We start from the raw sequence: 18,189 nt of genomic DNA, 5'->3' as shown, positions 1-18,189 counted from the left end.
TCTAGATACGTACGTTCGCACATGTTTTCCTTATTTATTGTAATAGTATGTAAGTTATTGTCATTCCTCATGTTTTATACAAATAAACAATAAACAAAACAAGGAAGCTATCCTACACTACAACTGTAGGCTAGCTTCCTTTTTTTAAAACACAAACAAATGACCTTGAACATCATATGATCATCCTTCGTGACGTCACCTCAAATCCGCTATAACTACGCCATTTCCGCCCCTATCTTCAAAACAGCTGATGGCGGAGAAACCCTAATAATGGTCTACTGAGGATGATTTAAGTTTGAGATTGTTTTGGCTACAAGAGGGTATTTGATTTGCACAAATGTTCTAAATGCAAAATGTCCTTCGGAGAAGTTTCAGTGGTAATTCTATCTAAGAGTCGCAGGAACACTCCTAACTTTATTGAACTTGTCACGCAATCTTCAGTACTTTTCTTCAATTGCTACAATCTTTGATCTCACTTGCAATCTTGAAGTACAGAAATAGTCACTTGCAATTTAGGTTAGTAGGTACTGCCACGCAAAAGTAGAGTTTGTATTAAGATATTTTAAACTAGCTTTAACAAAAAATTTCCACATTATAGAAAGATATTCTGACCTAACTGGTATTTTTGAATATAGATAACTAACTTACCTGGGAAGTACAAATTGCATTCCTGTAATTAAGTTATGTAGCTTAATTTAATTTCCCTAGTTAATAAAATAACATTTACTTTTACTACAGTAACCGTAAATAGCTATTGTTTCACTACCTAATACCACAGAATACATACTACGAGTATGTATTCTGTGCTAATACCAAAGATTAAGCGTTGCTTAACACAAAATATAGGCCTAGCGTATTTCTTTACTCTTTTTTTTCCATAGTTGTGTTAATAAGGGCTGTTTAATCTTGATAATCAAGAAAATACTATCCAAAATATTACAAATTAGTTATTTTGAGTAAAATATCTTTTATGCACTTAAAACATTTTCAGTTTAACTGTTTTACTAGAATGATGCAAGTATCACTTTGAACACATACACAAATAAATGTTTCAACAGATAACACGGTTTTAGCGTCAGGAACCAGCTGTTGTCGAGCATTGTTGACTTTGTGTTTATCTGAAGTGAAGTCAAGTCTATTTCAGGCGATGCCAGAATCACATTCGACAAGACATTAAATTTCCGCAAACGTTAAGTGAAAAGTTTTACAGCTCATCACATTAACAGTAGGTCAATAATTATGATCGATATGTAGTTGTTATATCTCGATGTACAGCATAAAAAGTAAAATAAATATAATAAAATACAAACACCTTTAGGAAGTCTTAAAACGTCCATCGTTGAGAAATATTTACAATCGAAACTATGGTATATCACCATACTTAATCACAATTTTGGCAGAAGGTTTTGAGTTGGGAGAATTTGTTTTAGAAAGATATTCATTGAATATTTTGTACATACTAATGTATATATAGATTTATAACATCCATTGATCAGCCAAAACGTTTGGCCTATATGTAATTAGTTACTTACAGTTCATGTACCGTAGGAGAAGTTTGTTGTTTAGGTCTACCCTACCATGTGTTTCTTGTAATTTAATTGAATTTTTTTTATTGTAAAAAAAATAATAAAAAATAATTACTTGATGTACTTGCTTTTATTCATCCGGCCCAATATTGAAACTAAACATACTCAATGCTTAAAGATCGAAATCTACAATCCACTATTGAATGTCAACAATTAAACGTAACCCCAAATTACAAAAAAAAAACTTTAAATTTACAATAGTGCTTGATGTTATTTTCAGTACCCAAAGCCAATGTTGAACACTTGTTACACAAATGGAGTAGTTTAACAACGCCACGGCTGCCATGCAACGAGGCCTAGTAATGAACAGACACGCGTAAAGCAGGAAACCCACTGGTCCGACACTCTCCGACACGACACCTTCCGTCAAGTCTCCAACACCTTCAGACAAAATTACTTTGCATGACTTTAAATGGTGTAACCCACTAGTCCGACACGACACCTTCCGATCCGACACGTCACGACAACATTGCTCTCTGGGGCATTCTTGTCGGATGTCGGATCCGTCATTTCTCAACTCTGTGTTCACCAGGCCTAGATTTAGTCACTGTTTAGCTTTGTGTGTGATGTTTTTGTACAATTATTGGTTACGGAGAAGATCCAAAAATATGTTATTTTAAAGTTCCCATGTTATTCTTATGGAGAATATCGTAAAATATTGTAGTTTGCTTTCCAATGGATATATTTTGGTCAAACTTGGTAAATTTATTTATTTTATACTAAGTTATTAATATTTTACTAAAATCACTCTTTTTTACCCTCCCTGTCAAAAGCAAGCCTAGGTACTCATAAAACCTAATGTTAATTAAATACATATTATTGAAAACAATTCAGGCAAATTGAAATTCGCTTAAACAGCAGATTTTCTGCGGTGGGGGTATTATTTTTCATGTTTTGTATTGTACTTTTTGCTAATTTCCCTGTGGTAAAGTAATTGTAACCGGAATGATCAAGGTGGGTCTAGGAAGGTACCTGACCATTGTAATCTCACATACTAACAGAGATCGTCATAAATGTTATGGACTTTTTATTGTTTGCTTTTGTCTCCCTATCTACTGCTTGTGAACAGTATATGATCACATGTTCTATCGCAACTGGCACTGTTGGAGTGGTGGTGTATTTCTAGTCGGAGGCCTACTGTCGGAGCCCGTCGGACCAATGGGTTAAGGTCTTAAAATTGTGGAAGGCATCGGAAGGTGTCGGAGACTTGACGGAAGGTGTCGTGTCGGAGAGCGTCGGACTAGTGGGTTTCCTGCTTAAGCGGAAAATGGATTGTATCACGATTGACTTCCGTGACTTTGTCGAAATGGCGTTTGAATTGTAATTCCACCACTTATTAGACACCAGGCTTAATTACCTGCTTACAATGTGTGTTGTTTGATTTCTTGAAATAAAATTCATAAAAGCATACACTCCATAACGGTATTAAACTACACAATAACCTATCCCAGTCCCTGAAGTTGGAATCAAACCATTCAAAGTTTAGAAAACGTTTGAAAGATTATCTCATTAGCTTCTCATGTTACAGCGTCAAGGAGTTTTTTTTCAACCTGTAATAGAGAATGATAAGCTCAATTTGTTTTTGTAAATAGATGGTAAGCTTATTTGTAAATATTATTTGTAAGTGTAGCCTTGAGTTGTACTTTTTTTTCTGACTAAGCTAATGCAAAAATATCTTTGTTAATTTTTAGCTAAACAAACGAATTTGAATTTGAAGCCCTAAATAAATTTAGTTTTAATCTATTACAAGTGTTTTACGTGTTCTTTTGTCAGACTTAAAGAATGGACATACTGTTTTATCCAACTTAATTTGACCAAACGAAATGCCAATTCAAAATAATGGAAAATAGATGTACTTATAGATAAACTTTAAAACAGAGGACAGAAAGCTTTATTTGATGAAAGCTCACCAAGATTCTGAATTCTGGTTCAAGTTCATACATTCAGTTGCGTAAGAGCTAGGGGTGAATCACGCGGTTATTTAGGGGATGGGTGGGAGGGTGAGTCATCTTTTGAGCACATCTCTTCTTTTGAAGATATTCTTGTTTTGTTCTTAGGTTGAATGGGTAAACAATTTCTTTCATGAGTACAGTACGTAATGCTTACTTTAAAGATGTAAAAAAGTTTAATGATGAATCGTTTAAAATACTGTTTAAATGCCAGGAAATATTATGGTTTGAAATAATTTACACGTCACGACTTTTAATTAGCGTCGCCATTCGCCAACAGAGAATAAAGACAGACACAGCCCCGATCTTTATTCTATATACTTGTTATATAAATAATAAATACCAGAAGAGGGGTGGGAATGGTAAAAATGCCTACTAATGCTGAATACCTAAATGCCGGGCAGCGGTCCTCAAATATTACACCATGCACTCTTTTACATGTTATTTAACACGTTAGCTTACGCACATTATTTAAAATTATATTATAGAAACAGGTACTTCTTCCACGTTCCCTAAACAGAACATTAATCTGCAATCCTTATCAATATTGTCGAAACTTAATAGTGATAACATGTTTTTAAATCACGGCTAGCTAAAAAATCCCATTTTAAAATTTGTAAATCTATGGTTGAGACATGGTATGAATAAATTTAGGCTTTCTACTTTTTTAAGAGGTAAAATCATAGATATATCATCTTAGTCTTTGGTAAAATACTTGTTGGTTGTGAGATTACGACAATACAGTACCTTTACGGATTTACATTAACTTTATCTATCATTAGATAAAATTTCGAAACTACGCTCAACAAATTAAAATTTTATCCTTTACATTTTAAACCCCTTCGATTTAAAGCAATCAAAAGATAATTCCCTTATCAGATCACAGGTATAGGTAATTCAGCTGATAATGTCAGTCAGTTGTCCAATAATTTATCGACAAACAAACCACACCCAATCGCATGACTACCCGCACGCTACCTGTCGACCATTTGGTCAACTAATTCTACGTCGGTAATGCAGATCGTTGCGTGATGCTTTCAGCAAACTTGCTATTTGAAACCACACTTTCATCTTTCTGTCTATAGGGTAATCAGTGGAGAAGTAATCTAACTAAAAGTAAAAAAAACTAAATAACAAAAAAAACTATTGAACATTTATCATTTCACAGTCTTTTAGCGAATTTACCATATAGGGAATAAGCTATTACCGTAGGTCTCATGGTAAGACCTGGACCCGGGACCGATTTAGTTTTTCGTTTTGAGGTCCCCAGAGGCCAAAAACACCATCCGTTCAAATTCATATATATATATATATATATATATATATATATATATATATTTATATATGTGTCCGTTAGCGCGATAACTCGAGCAAAAATCATCCGATTTTGATGAAATTTGGTATAAACGTGTAAACCTACATTTATTCAAACGAGTTCGCGAACCAGCATGATCGGACTATGGGAACAGGGGTTTATGGGGGGTTTTATGGGGTAAAAATGGGGTTTTCTAATTTTTCACCCTGAAAACATAAAATTTTGCAATTTCTTTCCAAACCATTTTGTAGAGCTCAAAAAAACAAATAATTCAGTATATTGAAGCATTGTTGCATGCCTAACGGTTACGGAAAAATCGCAAAATAATGTAAATTTAAAATTACCATGTTATTCTTATGGAGAATAAATACAGTGTTGTAGCTTGCTTGTGTATGGACATATATTAATGACATTTTGAAATTTTTGCGAATTTCCCATATAGGGAATAAGCTATTGTTTACTTCATACTGAGCTATTAATATTTCAATAAAAACCCCCAATTCTCTTCCCTGTGGCAGCAAACCTAAGTACTCATTAATATTAATGATGTTTAAATAGGAAATAAATCTGACAATTTTAAGGGAATAATTTAGTGGGATTCCAGCTGTGTATATGGACATTCGCTTAGTCTGCAGGTTTGCTGCGGCGGGGGTATTTTAGTATTAAAATAGGTAATTTGAGCAAATCTCAAAACCTGAAGCAATGCTTCAAAAAGCATGTACACACGGTACAACTTAACTTTATCTTCTATTGTACCTAAAATTAACCCCCCCCCCTTTAATTATGGTATTTTAAATTACACTGGTACTTGTAGGAATCTTATTTGAGTGTAATTATTGTTATTGGCCACCATAAAATCTAGGCTGAATAAAAAAACACTATACAAACATAGTCTAACATGATGTATTAAAATAATGTATACTCTTCATATGTGCTGTCTTAGAATAAAAGTTGAACTCGGTTGAAAAAATTACACTCGGCTCTTACTAAAATTGTTCGTGAAATTTTTTCATAAAATCAGTAAATTTTAGTAAAAAATAGCTGTCATTTTAAATTAAAATTTGTATCAAGTTAATTTTTTCTGACATATGTATAAGACTGGGACGGGTGGCGTCGTCCTGTAATCCAGCTACTAACCGCCCGTGCTCCGCTACGGGAATATTGTCAGCAACAAAAGATATAATAATTAACAAATACTGTTTATCTTTGTATTTTATTTAGGGGCTGCTTTCTTTACATGAGGTAGAACGGATAGTTGGCCTGTATAAACTATTTATGATGTTAATCAAACCGATGTATTAATTTAACCAAATGAATGTTTAAATTAATTCGAGTTACATTAAAAAAATAAATACAGTATGAACTGCGCAATGTGCTGATGATAACCTAATGAGCTACTTATTCTATGGGGATAATTTGTTCATGTATATTCCTACATTCGTTTGCTTTCTTGTTCATTTCGTTCGTTGTGTGGAATAAAGATTGTTACTTAAATCACGCATCGACAGTTGGTCGCATTTCATGGATCTTTGACACATTCTGTGAGTGACCAGTGTGTTTACATCGTATAGAAAAGTTGGGCATACTTTGGCTCAATGTTAGAGGGTATTAACGGTCCAATCCGATGGAGGTCCGGATTAGACTACCAAAATGATTATACATCGAAGTGAGACTTATAAACTTGCCATTGAAAATGCAGAGTTTTATGATCTTATATTATTCAAATAGTTTTTTGAATGTTTTTTTTTTGTTTCTTTTGATACATACTTCATTTAAAGTCTATATAGCCCCGTTGATAAAATTTTCTATGAACTCAGAATGTTGATAAGGAGGTAATTTTACTTTCCCCTTGTGGCAACATAAGGAGAATAATATATACGTGTGTCCCTGTTAGTCCGTTCTGACTCTAAATTCATTGATTTGCAATAGTGACAAATCCAATTTAACAACCCCAATTTAAAAAATCGGCGTTTTTTTTAGGAACTTCCAGAGCACGTTTAACTCCATCTCTGCTATTTACTTTTTAGTTTGATGGTTCTCAACGTTTTTTTTCGTTCTTATTTCTTCTTTACGCACAGTTAATGACTTACCTACCTTTTCTTTTTCTTTTTGTACTTTTCCCACCGTGGGGATTATGATTAAGTTTTGCGTCAACTTTACCTTTAAACATCAAGTCACACACTTTTTCGCCAGAACCGAAATCGTAAGTCACAGCTTCTCAACCGACTTCCCTGTGTACTCGAAAAAAAGTTAGGGTATAGTTCACTGATAAATTGTAGTTCCACATATCGAGAGTACTCGCCATCTTGAGTAAGATTCATCATCTAGGTAGAATAAAATGTTTGTATTTTTCTCACTTATTAGCAATTTTCTGTACAACTTGCAAGTGGATTTCCCAATGATTGTTCTGGTGGCCGTAGAGAATAAATTATATTGATCTGAACCATCGATTCTAAACAAACAGTTCTGTCTCCTACTATGGGTATTATTTCATGTTCCATACTGAAACCTAAACTCGATTAGCACTTTCCTTCAAATCTGTTCGCAGTAAAACTAATACATTACAAAATTTACACAAAAACTTAGGCTACAAATAATGTTTAAATACACTTAAAATAACACATTGTGGTATAATAAATTAACAAATACGAAATACACTTTCCCCTGTTTGACATCGTGTCTGTTTTAACAGGAACTTCTAGATAAATAATTACATACTGAAAGTGAGGTTATAAAAATAATAACAAATGTCTGACAAACATTAAACAGCTGAGGAATAGTTTATAAACTGTATATTATATTCTTCAATACTAATTGTATTGACTCAACCTTTGAAGGGCTGTAGGTCGTAGCCCTTAGAAAAAACTTAAATTCTAAGGAAGTTCGGCAAATCTACGGATTATCCCCTTCAATTTGAGACATAAATCTTGCAGATCGGTCTAGTAATTACTGAGAAAACAGTGTTACAACTGTGTATTAAATATATAGATATGTCGGCCTTAGTCACTAACAATACTACAAGATAGCGCCACTCATCCTACACTCATCCCCATTCATACTTGGCTTGAAATACCTACTTTGTATGGTCGCCATTTCATCAAAAAGTATAAGTATAAAGTATTTTACTCAAAAATACATACCAAGATTCATAAAAATTGGTTGGAAAATCTTAAAGATAAACATTGTATGTGAAAGAAACAACATGATGCATATCTGGTTAACAAAATTCATTTTTTGACCCATAAAACCATTTCCCAAAGTTAGACTTTTTACTTACAATAAATTAACCCTGTAAGTCTCTTTAGAATAACCTAATTGAAGACAAAGAAAGATGTTAACATTGTTTCCTTTAATGTATTTCAGTTTCAAAAAATTGTGTTCAGCAATTTTTTAATTGAGCACCACCCCACTACCTGCCAATGTCAAGCATACTTCATTATAATCATCCTCACAAAATGTCAACTTCAGCTAAATGTATGACCAATGCTAATTTTACAAAATTATATGCTGATTTTGTTAATATTTTACAAAAATACATCTGTTTTGTGAAACTAGGAAATGAAATAAAAACAATGAATTGTTATTGTGATGTGCTATAATGTTAGAACTACATCTTAAAATGTGTAAGTAAATGCATTTCCACTTTTTTCGATAATATTTCCGATATCTATGCAATATTCTGTTAGTAGCAATGTTTTACGATTAATTATTAAATCAGTACAGTACTGTAGTAAGATTTTAAGAACAGTACTGGGATTTCAAGTGTATCGACTGTTACCTTCCAGTTACTGTTCTATACAAAAACATTAAAACTGTCGCTGACTTATAATATAATACTTTGAATCATACAGATAACAAATTATTTCATCACTGCCAAACATCAAACAAAGTGATTGTATATTATTTCACACGCAACATTCATTGTTTTAGATGTCAGTCAACGGGGACGATAAACCAGCGACCCAGACAGACAGAAAAACTGTAGAAGAAGCTCCACCACCTGAAGAAAAGAAACTTGAAGAGAAACCACCGGAAAGCAAACCAGTTGAGAAGAGGGTGGAAGAAATGAAGGTTGAGGAGAAGAAAGACACTGCAAAAGCACAAAATGAATCTAACGCTGCTGTGGAAAACGGAGAGGTCAAAACTGGAGCCGGAGATGCAAGTAAAGAAGCTGCGACATCTTCACCCGATAAACCTGTCACCTTCAGAGAAAGGTATTAAAATCTTGATGCAAGAATTGTCAGTGATTTCGTCAAAGGTATTTTTTGTGTTAAAGTTATTGACATGCTTAACCTGTAAAGCAATATATATAAGCTGATAGCTTACCAGCCATTAAGAGTATATATATAATAATAACCAAACCTTCACTTTGACCTATCTATCAATGTAATTCAATAAATACAAGTTGTAAGGTTGATCTAACAAGGGTGCTGCTTAAGATTTAAGTTTAGAACAACTAACTGTAATACATTTGAGCTTAGATTTACCTGTTGTTTATTACTGCAGTAAACTGTTTGGTATGGTTAATAGGCGAGCAGTCTAAGGAGATGCACAGAGAAGTATGGTGCAGAGGAAACAACCGTGCGCTTTCAGCTCTGGTATGTCGATTCGGAAATATACATGTGATGAGCAAGAAGGAAGAGCCTGAATGGCAAAGCACTGTGCGGAAATTCCAATAGCTAAGAGCACAGGGTCCTCCACCGTGAGCGTTGTGGTACATGAGGGCGAGCGGGGCGTTGTAGGACTTTTCCCTGGACACCAGCAATAGTGCTGACACCACTAAACACCATTGAATATTTCCTCTATACGGGGCTAGCAGAATTTTATCCCTGAGCAAAACTGACGTCACAAACCAGGTGGTAAAATTCCAGCCGTGAACTTATGAGTTGTACAACATCAGTTAAATAAATCAAAGGTGGAATTAAACGTATATTTTTACGGTTGTAAATTTAATCAGAACACATAAAATTACAAGACCTTGAGTGTACGGGCCAGAATTTACCCCCAGACTTTTACGCCCTTCAATCAGCTCAAAATGTACGGCCCTGATTTTTACCCCTGGAATTCTACCTCTCGGATTTTTACCCCCGGAACTTTACCCTCTGGCCAGATTTAGAAATTAGTGAGAATAATTCATTTGATTTTTTCATTTTAATTCAATAGTAAACATTTTATTATTAAGTAGCCTATCTTAATTTATTTGTAACCTCAACTAATGAAACAGGGTTTTCGCTACACTACTGAGAAATAACCTGTTTTTTTACATGTTTATCACCTGCGAAAATACATCATTACTTTGTTTACCACAGCAAAAAAGAATTTTTACTATGCAAAAGTAATGTTTACTATCTTTTTGGGATTTTGCCAAAGTAAACAAACAAAGATTGAAAAGAAACATTTTTCTCCAACCCCTGGACCTTGCTTAAATGTTTGTTCCCCTAACAAAAATTTGGTGGATGCTCCAGTCCAAAGCCAGGAAGTGCAAATGAATTGACATGACGTACTATCTGAAAACTCCAAAACTCCTTAAAATAATTCAGTTAAATTGCTCTTACAGGTTCCGACAATTTTCAAAATTTGGAGACACAAAGTCTGATGGTAAGATGATCACCCTCTCTCAGAGCGACAAATGGATGAAACAAGCGAAAGTGATTGACAAGAAGATAACCACTACAGACACCGGCATCTACTTCAAAAAATTCAAGTAGGTGCTATTATCGATGCAATCATGGAGGTGCATTTTGCAAGGAGGTATCCTTTTTTTAGACAAAATTGGAGATGAACTACAAGTGGGTGTAATTTTTCAGGCAATAATTAAGGAAAATTTCAAGTAGTTGTTATTTTACATACAATAATGGAGGTGATGAATTTTAAGTACAGAATTTATTTTACAGAAAGGAATGGTACAAACATTTTATGGAAGTGTAATATTGTATTATAAGCAAAACGAAGCTTGAGAAATTGAATTAATAAGAAATAAATAACGGTATGAACCTTATTAAATTACATACAACCACGCATGATAAAAGGATAAGTAAAAATGTGTTATAAAACACAAAACAAATATCTTGAAAGCACAAACTAAAATTTAGAGTTGATTGATAATTTAGATTTTATAAGTAAGGAAGAGGTGGCTTGCATTTTTAAAATACTGTACAAATGCATTTTGTGTATTTAAAAGTCAAATAGTGTATAATTATGTCTGAACGTATTTCAGTCCTATTAGATTTTGTATTTTACTAAATAACACTTTTTTATATTAAAAAATACCATAAGGAGTTCAGGTTTGGATACTCCACTATGTAAATTTTTAGCATTAATAGCCTAAAGCAAAAAATGTTTCCTTTCTGCTATTTTTTTTTTTTATTACGCTTTTGTACCACCAATGAGTTATCGTCTGAAGTCAAACCCCTAACGATACACATTGCAACTTACATGAATATAAGTTGGGAAGTTAAAGCTGAATCTTTGCTACATCTTTTCACTTAACCATAATATTATTTTAATGAAAATATGTTTTGTTTATTTACAGGCAACAGAAAATATCTTTAAGTGACTATGAAAAGTTTTTGGAAGAATTAGCGAAGAGCAAAAAGGTTGAGCTGGAAGAAATTAAAAAGAAAATGGTTGATTGCGGAGCACCAGGTCTTTCCGGACCTTCAGTAAGTGTGTTTACAAATTTAAAAATTGTTTTTATGTAATATCATAGATAAAACATACTCCCTTAGTAGATTTCTCATCCTTATGGAACAGCTGAAGAAAATTTTATTGTTAGTTCTGTACGGTTTATGTAGAGGTCGTGTTTTGTTTACAATTTGTTTCCCGTTATTACAGCCATTTAAAACCTCATTTAACCAAATATTACGATCTAATCATAAACAACAACCTGTCCCCTAGTTATATAACCAAACAGTAAAGCACAAATCAAGAAATTAACCCTAAAATAATAGAAACAAAGTTTCGTCGACACTAGCGCCCATGTGTCACGTACATGAACTAGACACGAAAAACGTGCTTCAAAATTTACAATGGGATGAGAAGTCTACTTGTGTTGGTTAGTCTATGGTAATATTTAGTTGTTACATGCTGATTTTCAAAACTGGGATTTATTATTTGGTATAAACAATGTATATAATTTTATACAAAGTTCGTATGTAATCTAGCTACCTGAAGCATTTATAAACGTTACTCAATTTACTCAAGAATTAATCAATTTACCTACTTCAAGACTTTACTTAATATACTCAATGCATCATTAATGACTTTTGAGAAATTAAAAATTTGTAGCCTTGGAAAAGGATCACATTTATACAAACAAAGGTTAAAAATACTTATGGGAGAATTGTTTGTAATTTTTCTGGGTTCGTCCATGTGTTTGTGACCACTTCACCACACGTTTTAAACATGATATTCTGTGAAACAAACCTTGTTAACAACCCTGCTTAAACAAAAAGATTCAAATCAAGGCATTTTCCCTAATCAATAAAAAAATAAATAAAATAAACTGAATCACTCCGATCACTCAATACTTCAAACCAGTCATTGACAATCTTGTAATTGCCAAGGATATTTATGGTGTTTTTCAAAAATAAACTTACACAACAAATATTATTCAAACAACTCGATGGAAACGCCAAATTCTATGTATGGTATGTGGTTAGTGTAACATAGGCGTGAAACACTAATTGCAGAGAATAGCCTACACTTTGCAGAGAACACTTTATGGAAGAGAGAAATTCAAAAATCAGATCAAAAAGAAAAAAAATACTGTAAATTTGATTTTACAATTATTGTACTCGTGCCATCAAGTATTTTTGAGTGAGTATATTAGTACTCGACTCGATTTGAGCTTATCAAGAAAACCTCAAAGAGTGAACTTTTTTAAGAGTTGACTGGAGGCAGTTAAAACATTTGTAGAGCATGGCAGAATTAAAGCCCGATCTTAAGCAAGATATTTTATAACTCTACTATTGTAAACTGAACTTAAAACCATTACTTAAAAAACATAATGAAATAAAGTTGTTACAACTGAAAATAGAAATAAATTCATTGCTTGGTGTGGATACAGCAAAGGCAAGACTTAAATGTAAACTAGGGTTGCTTTCAGAGAGGTGAAAGCCAGTTGAGCGGAACAAACGTGATTTGATATTTGTATACGTGTTAGTTTTGCTATGGTCAAAGGTCCAAATCCAAATGTTCTCTTTTCTTTTGGTCAGTATGTAATAATTTGCTAGAATCATTGACTTTATATAAAGTCAAAGCTAGAATACTGTAGATGGTTTGTTAAGTTAAGACCATATGCAAGCATTTTTGAAATCGTTTCCCCGTTTTACCTTAACCAACTATTCCATTCCAAAAGTTAAAAATTATATGGTGCAACACAAATAAACAACCCGATCACCTACCTATAGGCCTAACATACACTTTACCTTCCTAATCTAACCTTACTTCTAAACACTTAATGTAGTCACGAAAACTCATAAACCCCGACCTACCTCCCCAGATGCCTAAATTAGATCAGTGTTCAATCTGCGTTTTATATAAGAGTAATAACTTACTGTACCGTCGATGTAATTCAACATAATATAACCTATGAGGTATTATCGGATTAAATCCCGATTTCGATGCGGTTCGATATATCGCTTATTAAATCCTGATTTCTAACATTGGCTGTTTCTAATCAGCTGGCAACAAAATAGGTTCCCAAGAAAGTAGTCACCGGTACGTATCCCTCCGCTCCTAGTTTATGCTCCGCGCATTGAGAAATAGTTCCGTATATTTTCTCGATTTTCAGTGAATTCCGCGCCTTAAAAAAATGTTTTAACGGCATTTTCTTGTTTATTAAAATCATAGGAATGGTTTAAAAACGTTTAAAAGAAAAGTATAGAAAGTTCAGAAATACCTTATGATTCTCTTGTTTACATTTTTCTTGTAAACAAAAAAACTGTCATAGCTACTTTAGTCCCATAAGCCTAATGTTAAAAATTTGAAATTTTAAGTTCGTTTTAAATTGCATTAGCATTATCTAATTGAAATTTGTTTGTTTACAAACCATCTCAGTATTAGTCTAAGTAGTCTTGTTAAGTTTGGCTGAAATGTGTTCAGCCGTTATTGAGTGATGGTGTTATATTGTTCGCATTGAAGTTGATCCCAAAGAGCTTCGCTCGCTCCGCTCAATTAAATGAAGAGGACAACTTCCTAGATCTGACTAATAAATTACAAAAGCATTATATTTTAAAGGTTATGACGGGGAGACACACGTTAGGAGCAATGTATAAATACAACGTAAACAAAACAGAGAGAGGCAACTTGGACTGTTTACCTTCCTAAATTAACAGAAAAAAAGCATGCCAATTGTTTTCTTCAACTATACAGTAAGCCTACCTAACAAGAGTTCCTTTTACTTATCGAGTTTTTTAGTAATCTTGACTTGACTCCGCTCAAATTGAATCATAAATTTACTACTTGCACACCCTTAATATTTGAATAGGCCTACTCAGTTAATTTAATGTGTAAACTTTTTCAGGGCGCAGCAAAAGCACAGTCAACGGTAGACAGGTTAACAGATCCCTCCAGATACACCGGATCACATAAGCAGAGGTTTGACGAGACAGGAAAAGGAAAAGGAATCGCAGGGCGCAAGGACGTCCAGGACAAATCTGGATATGTTCAAGGATACCAAATGAAGGACACATATAACAAAACTCACTAGGCGCTTTAAAATTTACTATTGTAAGACTTTTATTTTGTATACAATTTTGTTTATTGTTTATTTTGTACAGATGTATCGACAAGTTCAAATATATGTCTGTTTCACTATAAAAAGCATTTAATAAAAAAATACGTAGAAAATGTGTCTGGGAAGATTGCTGATGTAAAAAATATGGATCTATATGAAAAGGAATTTATTTGTAAATAGCTTTGCTTAGTTTTATATATTTGTCTGAGAAAGTGTTTTACCATTATGTTTTGCATGTTGTTGCTACAAAAAAAAAAGATTATGCTCATAAGATGATGTATGGAAAACACAATCAAAAGCTTTAAAAAGAGACCTGGGTAACAGTTTACAACAAATAGCTCTACAAATGACGGATTATGTTATAAAGTAATAAGAAATGCATGTTTGTAAGAAATGCATTAGAAAATATTGAAAGTCTAAGCACGAACGTTTGTGATAGTAAAACTTATAGAATGTCAAATTTTTTACCACTTACTGTAGTTTTGTAAACCTAACACTCGCTTAATGGGTGTAAACTCCCTGTAGATTGTCGACTCTCTTTATCCCATGCAAATATTTTCATCATCCTTAGTGAATATAGAATAATTGACATTACATTTTGTATACTCAATGTCTTATCAAAAGAAACACTTCCTATCATTATGCTATATTTGTTTACAAAGAAAACATTTCTCCATGATCAAAAGAACAAAATTGTGTGATGGGATTGTCTAACAGTCTTGTTTAATTAAGGAATTGTTGAATGCACTTTAGGAAAATTATAAATGTAAAATAGGGTGGATTTTAAGGCCTCCAACTCCATGACTTGCTTAAGGCGAGAAAATGGAGGGAGTTAGGAGCTCAGTCAGAGGCGCCACACAGACTACGAACCCCTAGCAGCAATATCTAGGGTGTGTCCCGGTATTGCCGCGAATGTTTATCAGTACGTTTTATCCTTGCACTGTATCAGATCACCACTTCTTTTGCTTATTAGATTCATGCACAGGCCAAGAGCACATGTGGACTGTCAAAAGAAAGATAGTTACCAAATTCATAACAAAATTCTAGAACTAGATATCTTGGTTTGATACTATACCGGTACTGACAATTTTGTTTAACCCATCAGAAATGTTTTCCTATTACATGTAGTCTACTTCACTACTTCCATGTCTGTAAACATTTATTTAATCCTACTGTAAAACCTGTGCAGATTGTGAATTTTTATATTTTCTTTGTAAATTAAACTGTTTAACCAAAATGATTGACTATTTCTTAACCTTTTAATGTCTTGAAATTCATAGGATTATTACTTTCTCCCAAATTCTCCATTATTATAGACTAAAGTTTTGGTTACAGTGATGATGTTCCATGAATCTTTCATTAATGTATGCACATAACATAAACTTGGTGGGTTCAATCATATTTTATAAGCTATTTAAAGTTATGTATTGTTATCTTTGCCTATTTTTTTTTCAAAGTGGATATGTTTGTTTGCTAAAAAAATCCGAAACACCATTTTCTTTGGAAATTACGTCTACATTAAGTGTTCATCATATTGTGAAATTTAAGTGTTTTTGTTGGGTGTTTCAAGTCAAGTAAAACTTCTAACCATATTTTTAAATTTTTCTGTAAAAACATAAAATAGACAAAAAATGTTTGCATGAAATTGAGTAAAATTATCCATTTTGAACCTGAAGTTTAAACATTTCCTATCTGAAGGGGAGGACCCCCCCCCCTTTCATACGCCTGACTGGGACGGTGGCCAGTCTTAATCCAGCTACTACTAGGTTGAACGAATTATGGATATTTATAGGTATGCACTGTGGATGTGATACTCCCTGGTGTGGATTAGGGTGTCTTCCGCACTAGTGAGTACTACGACAATCCGCAGTACTATCCTGATAATTAGACCAATTCGTAATTACAAGGCAAAAATGTGGTTTGGATTCCACTATAGGCCTAAGTTGTAGGTCCCTTAGTCACCATTGGCTGTATCATGGGCTATTAATTAACTGCTGTGTCTAAAGAACATGTCGGCCTTAGTCACTAACAAGACTACAAGATCGCACCACTCATCCTATACTCATCTCCATTCACACTTGTCTTAAAATATACCTACATTTGTATGATTAAGATTTCATAAGAAAGTATAAAGTACAAGATGTAGGGGGGGTTGTTATCCCGAACCCACAAACCCCCTTATATAGAAACCAGATGGATACCAATTATTACTGACATACCTACTCAAGATCCCTCATAGAGCCTATATTTCTTTGAGTATGTTATATTGAGAGCATTTAAATGGCTGAAACCACATCAACCAGAACAAATTACTTCTAGGTTACTAGATTTTGCTTTTCCTTACCACAATAACAAATACCATAAATTGGATGTCTTCTCCATGGTTCTTTCTCTTCTGTCACTTAAATATTTTTTTCACAGTTCTGGTTTACCTGGTACTTAGTTTTATCAGGTCATCATCAAGGTAATGTAGTGTAGATTAAACTACGCAACATGTTAAAAAGATCAAAAAGACTATCATGTAATTAGCAATTTGATTGACAATCAATGACCTTGAACTAAATAGTTCTTCTATCAGATTCACAGAAGATACCACTGTCTTTTCAACAGGCTCTACTCGTGCTCAAGCGCTTGACACAGCAGAAACACTTTTTGAGGAAGCCAAGGCATGGTTCTCCGCCTCTCCGGCCAAAAGATTTTTAAGCTGAACGAGGAAAATACTCAAAATATCGTATGTACCTTAACTCACTCGATATCCCCAAATTGAAACCAAAGTCCATCTGCTCGGTTTTACCATCGACCCCAAACTGACATGGGCGGAACATATCAAGGTTGTTTGTTGCAGGCTGTAAAGAGTCGTGTGTCTGTTACACAAACTTTCTAAGTTAGTAACCCCACAATATAATCTTGGTGGTCTACCTACATTTTAAACATTTCCTAGGGGAATGGGAGGACCCCCCCCCCTCCTCATATTCTCCTGACTGGGACAATGGCGTCGACCTGTAATCCAGCAACTAGGAGATCAGAGTGATATATTACACCTCTCTTTCACAGTGTTCTGAGCAACGGCCTAAAGCCCCCCATACACGGGCGAGCATGTTCGCGAGCATGCTCGTGACGGTGTTGGCGACGAACATGCTCGCCCGTGTGTGGGATCCGTCGCGGCGAGCATGTTGGGCTCGGCGTTCAGCTCGTCGGACTTGGCGAGCCCGAACACGAACATGCTCGCCCGTCTGTGGGGACGACCATATGTTCGATAGCATGTTCGTCGCTGCAACTTGGGTAGAGATGCTAAATGATTCCATCGATGTAGCCGCTACTATGATTCCAGTTACACTCGTGGACTCATTACAAGTAACCGTTCCGATTCCTAACGATTACTTTGTTACCACCATTACAAAGTAGCCGCAATAGACAGATTTCACTTGTAATCATCATGGTGTTGATACTCTGATGTATTCCAGTTACAGTAATGGATTTAGAATCAATGTTTACAGAAGCTAAATAAATATTTATTTGTGTTTGTAACGCAATAAATACGAATTTAAATGAGTTTCCAAAATAGAGGGTTCATCAATTACAATTTGTATATTACAGTAT

General features: G+C 34.0%; 2 protein-coding genes across 3 annotated transcripts in view; both read left to right on the top strand.

The window, feature by feature from the left end:
* Positions 1-2,910, top strand: part of LOC129003657 (uncharacterized) — a 33,470-nt gene extending 30,560 nt beyond the window's left edge. Inside the window, exon 4 of the mRNA XM_054431956.1 lies at positions 2,713-2,910. Coding sequence (XP_054287931.1) covers positions 2,713-2,910 — 198 coding nt within the window. The remainder of the gene's footprint in view (positions 1-2,712) is intronic.
* LOC129003874 (tubulin polymerization-promoting protein homolog) overlaps positions 1-15,826 on the top strand; it is a 49,964-nt gene extending 34,138 nt beyond the window's left edge. The window contains exons 1-5 of one of the 2 annotated variants that reach the window (XM_054432203.1): positions 8,409-8,473; positions 8,781-9,064; positions 10,408-10,554; positions 11,383-11,512; positions 14,377-15,826. In XM_054432203.1, the coding sequence (XP_054288178.1) occupies positions 8,781-9,064; positions 10,408-10,554; positions 11,383-11,512; positions 14,377-14,562 (747 nt within the window). In that variant the 5' untranslated portion in view covers positions 8,409-8,473 and the 3' untranslated portion in view covers positions 14,563-15,826. Of the gene's footprint in view, positions 1-8,408; positions 8,474-8,780; positions 9,065-10,407; positions 10,555-11,382; positions 11,513-14,376 lie in introns of those variants that run through there. The other variant, XM_054432202.1, reaches the window with a different exon arrangement.
* The last annotated feature ends 2,363 nt before the right edge of the window (positions 15,827-18,189 follow it).

The sequence above is a fragment of the Macrosteles quadrilineatus genome, unplaced genomic scaffold (assembly GCF_028750875.1).
Source record: "Macrosteles quadrilineatus isolate MER2022 unplaced genomic scaffold, UCM_ALF_1.0 Scaffold_9__3_contigs__length_116548681, whole genome shotgun sequence".
Lineage (NCBI taxonomy): Eukaryota > Metazoa > Arthropoda > Insecta > Hemiptera > Cicadellidae > Macrosteles > Macrosteles quadrilineatus.
Note: the sequence above shows the minus strand (reverse complement) of the source record. Positions and strands in the feature narration are given on the sequence as shown.